The sequence below is a fragment of the Drosophila willistoni genome, unplaced genomic scaffold (assembly GCF_018902025.1).
Source record: "Drosophila willistoni isolate 14030-0811.24 unplaced genomic scaffold, UCI_dwil_1.1 Seg332, whole genome shotgun sequence".
In the NCBI taxonomy this organism is placed as follows: Eukaryota; Metazoa; Arthropoda; class Insecta; order Diptera; family Drosophilidae; genus Drosophila; species Drosophila willistoni.
The window spans coordinates 43238-48153 of NW_025814282.1; the positions used below are offsets into that span (position 1 = coordinate 43238).

The 4916-nt window shown below is 37.6% G+C and overlaps 1 protein-coding gene across 1 annotated transcript; it reads right to left on the reverse strand.

Annotated features, from left to right (window-relative positions):
- Positions 1-4029: 4029 nt before the first annotated feature.
- LOC124461317 lies at positions 4030-4903 on the reverse strand. Its single transcript, XM_047012848.1, has 2 exons — positions 4248-4903; positions 4030-4192 (listed from the first exon to the last, which is right to left on the reverse strand). Exons 1-2 carry the CDS (start codon positions 4827-4829, stop codon positions 4181-4183), a joined length of 594 nt encoding a protein of 197 aa, XP_046868804.1. The 5' UTR covers positions 4830-4903; the 3' UTR covers positions 4030-4180.
- Positions 4904-4916: the final 13 nt, after the last annotated feature.

Below are 4916 nucleotides of genomic sequence, written 5' to 3' on the forward strand. Positions count from 1 at the left end.
GAGCGGCGAAGAGCAGTGAGGAGTGAGGAGGGTTTTCTGATCCTCGGCATCTACGGTCACACCAGGAGGGGTGACTGGGTTTTTTCCAATGGGCATCGCCATTATTACGAATCGAGATTTTCACCCGAACACCCGTTCATCTCCTATATATTTTTCTCGAATTGTCAATCTGTTTTACACCGAACCATTTCGTGTGTGTGTCGGTATACCTAGTGAATTCAATAAAACATCATTAATTAAAACGAAGGTTTTCGCGCGTTTTAATCACTCACGTACGAGACCCTGAAGATATTGGCACCCGCCAACCATTTCAGGCTTAGTCGGGTCCTTCCGCCCCTCCACAAACATTGGTCCTTCGAGCCGGATATCCTTCCGCTCCTCCAGCTTGCATCGGCGGAATTCCTGATAAGTACAAAAATTTCATTATTCGTTTCATTTGCCCCTACATATGATCTGTAGTAGCAAATATGTTCTTTATTTATTATGTATCTATATTTTAAATCACAGGCTTATTAACAGCTTTTTATTATACGTCTGTCCTCTCTGATCGTAGCCCATTGAATGACTCTCTCTCTCCGTTCGTCTGTCTGTCTCTCTTGTCATTGCTTAGTGTTAATTAACGTGCATACTGTTCTGCCACAACAGTGTTGGCAATTCCAGCATACTTATCGGTGTTCGTTATAGTTTAAACTAGTTATCCTACTACAACTCGGCCATCCTGACAGTTGGATCTCCTGATCCTATTTTGCTACTTAGATTATAACATTTGTAAAACTTAGACTATACATACAATTGATATGATACATTTGAATTTTATACATTAAACAAAATTTTGTGCAATACAATAGTTCTTATTTTCTACTATTCGGCCTCTTTTTCCCCACCCAGTGTCTCATGTTCTGCGCACTCCAAACACCTTGATAGGGATTGCGTGAAACCTGGAAACCGTCGACGTCTTTAATCAAAAATCTATCATTTCTTAATACCTTTTCAACTACGTAAGGTCCTTTATGTTTAGGTATCAATTTCCTCGACACTCCAGCTGTACTATCAAAATTTTTGACCATCACGAAATCTCCTTTCTTATACTGTGTTGGCATTATCTTAGACTTGTTATAGTACGTTTCATTGTAAGACTGCGCTTTTTTCTGGTTTTCTATTGCTTCTTTACGAATCTTTTTTAAACTTTCCGGTTTCTCAGGACATTGGATTTCTTCTAATTTTTCTCTTAACTGATCAATAACCTCACCTTTCTGTTCTACTCCAAACAGCATCTTACTTGGCTGTTGCTTAATACTTCTATGTAATGTATTATTAAAAGAAAATTCTACTGTTTCAATTACAGAGTCCCAATGCAAACCTCTCTCTGGTTCTACAAGTTTCGCTATCATTGGACCTATGTTTCTATTCAATCGTTCAACTTGACCGTTTCCTTGAGGAGAGCCTGTAGCTATCTTCAAGTGTTTTATGTTATATTCAGTCATAAATTGTTCAAACTCACTAGACGTAAAACAGCTCCCTCTATCTGACACAATACACTTAGGTCGGCTATACGCCCTAAAATAATCTCTTAACGCTTTTACTGCTTCTTTCGTGCTTGTGGACTTTGTTGTATACAATCTAACGAACTTAGTGAATCCGTCCACTACAACGAATATGTGTTTGTTTGCTCTCCCTGCTGCTACTGGTCCGTAATGATCTATATGTATTAGCTCAAATGGCCTATCTCCTTTTGGTATGCTATGCAATAGTCCTTCTATTTTTCCTGATTTGGGGGAAAAAGCTACACATTTTATACAATTTTCGATGTGACTACTGCATTTATCCTTAATGTTTTTGAACCAATAACTTTTTGAAATCGTATCTATCATCTTATCCCTGCCGATATGCCCAAGTTCATTATGATATTTGTGCAAAACCTGATTCTCCATATCTTCAGGAACATAAAACAATAACCTGCCATCTCTTGATTTTCTAAACACCACACCGTTTCGCATTTCGAACATTTTATCTTCTGTTTTCTCTAAATGATTTCTAATTTTCTTAATTTCCGAATCTTTGGCTTGACATATAATTAGGTTTTCCTCGAAACTATTAGATTCCACAACCATAACTCCCATACATCTACTTAATGCATCCACATGCTGCATTTTCTTTCCTGCTCTATGACTTAATTCATAGTCGTAATTCTGCAACTCCAACGCCCATCTAGCAATTCTAGGATTTAGTTCAATTCTATTTAATGTGAGAGTCAGCGAATTACAGTCGGTTAATATCTTAAACCGTTTGCCTTGCAAATAAATTCTAAATCTGCGAAGTGCATAAATAATTGCTAAAGTTTCTAATTCGAAACTGTGGTATTTTGATTCTGTTTCCGTTGATCGCTTAGAAAAAAAAAATACCGGGTGCAATTTACCGTCAAGTTTCTTTTGCATTAGAGCAGCCCCGAAACCAAGTGCACTTGCATCACAATGCAACTCTGTCTCATGCTTATAATCAAAAATTGCTAATACTGGCGCTTGCACTAACTTCTCTTTAAGAGTTAAAAAACACTCTAGCTCTGCCTTTCCAAACTTAAAAGGAGTATCCTTCCTAAGAAGGTCGTACAATGGCTTAGCTATTATCGAAAAATCCTTAATAAATCTTCGGAAGTATGAACATAACCCAAGAAAACTTTGCACCGTCTGCACCTTTTCTGGCGTTGGGAAATTCTTAACTGCTTCTATTCCACTATCGTCAGCTTTAATACCTTCACTTGAAATATTGAATCCTAAATATTTGACTTTCGATTGTAAAAATTCACACTTGTCTAACCGTAATTGTAACTTATTTTGTACCAATCTTGCAAAAACTTCTTTTAAAACTTCTAGATGCTCCTCCATATCTAGACTTGCTATCATAATATCGTCCATATAGACTATAACCTTATTTTCTTTTATCAAATCAGCAAAAATTTTATTTACAAACCGTTGGAAAACAGCTGGTGCAGTTTTTAACCCCATCGGCATTCGTAAAAATTCGAACTGACCTAATGGCGTAACAAATGACGTATATCTTACTGAATCCTCGTTCATAAAGACATGAAAGTACCCATTTTTCAAATCTAACTTCGTAAAAACTGTTTTATTAACGAGTTTATCTAGCAAATCATCTATTAAGGGCAACGGGTAATTATCTTTCAATGTAATTTTATTTAATTTCCTAAAGTCGATGCATAATCTCAAACCTCCCGTTTTTTTCTTCACTAATACAATTGGAGAGGCATATTCTGACTCACTAGCACGAATTATTCCTTCTTTCAAGTACTCGTCTAACATTTTCTGAAGGTATTCTTTCTCCTCGTATGACAGTCTCCGAGGTGAACAACTGAACGGTTTGGACTTCTCTAGACAAATCTTCAATTCGCTCCTAACCATTGGGACTTGTGGACTCTTAGCATCAACATAATTCTCTTTAAATATTTTCATAAGCCGACTTTTCGTACTAAAATCTATTTCTTCTCCACATGTACATTCTATTTCTTCTTCGCCTCCTACGTCTATATTCATCATGTCACTCTCAAAGTTATCATCGTGAATTTCTAACATAACTGACTTCTTTACATTTTCTTTACTATCAGCTAACATAATAATCTCCTCACATAAGTCACGACTCTCAGCTATCAACACTTGATCATCAACTAACTCTTGCTCTTCGTCTAGATAAGTACATAACAATTGACTCGTAACACTTTCTTCACATAATTTCTGGCCTTTAACAATCTCTTCATCAGTACTTAACGATCGATTCATAACAATTTCTTTACATAACTTTCGCTCTTTAGCACAATCTTCAACAGGACATTACGATCGACTTCTATCTACTTTACAATTATCGTTTGACATTTCTTCGTTTACCAGGCTCAATTTTACAATCCCGTCCAAGGCACTTAGATCTATACGCAAGCCACAAGCTTTCAAAAAATTTCGCCCCAATATTGCATCTTGACTCATAGACTCTTCAGCAACCACAATTAACTCAAAATTAATTTTTACTTTATTTTTAATTATGAAACAGAAAATTTTGCCATGTATTCTCAATGGACTTTTATTTACTCCAAAATATGACTTCAAAACAGGATGTAGGCAAATTCCAGCCGGCACCTTTGATTTTTTAATTATTGATGTACTGCTTCCTGAGTCTATGAGGCATTCTGCGTGTATATGTAAATTAGTATAACCCTTTAAGTAAATCTTAACATATCTTACATAGTCATCGTCGTCTCCTCGGCGCACTTTTCTCTTTGGGCATTGGGCAATGAAGTGACCATCAACGCCACATCCATAACACGAACCGGGTGGTCTCTTCGGTTTACCGCAATCCTTGGCAATGTGTCCTCGTGCGTTGCAATTATAACAGCGCCATTCCTTTCCATCAGCGCTCTTCTTAACGATTGGTGGTTTCACCCAATCAGCTGTCGATTTCACATTCGGCAACTGGATATTGGTAAACGCCTTAAGCAACTCCATCGGATCCGTAAAACATCGTATGCGTGCCTGATCACGCAAAATATCTGACGAGATGCCTTCAATCAGATGCTCCAACAGCTCCTCTGTATCCAAATTTATATTTTCTGCTAAAGTCATCTTCGCTTCGAAATAAGTGGCAAACTTTTCCTGGCGTTGCCACATCCGCTGCTCGAAATTTCGTCGCAAGGTTGCCTTCGAACTTGTTTGACCAAACGACAACATTAAATGTTCGCACAGCTGTTCGAACGGTTCGATCAAACGAGTTGGGTTCGCTTGAATCCAACGTTTTGCGGCACCCTTTAGTTTTGCCACAAACAACATGCGCACACAAGTCTCGTTCAACTCGAAAACCTGCGCAATGCTCTTCAATTGTCCGATCCACTTGCTTGCACAGTCTTGTCCATCGAA

Bases quoted from the DNA above. Each gene is read 5' to 3' on its own strand.
- LOC124461317 (XM_047012848.1), bottom strand. From the start codon at position 4,829: ATGTTGTTTGTGGCAAAACTAAAGGGTGCCGCAAAACGTTGGATTCAA.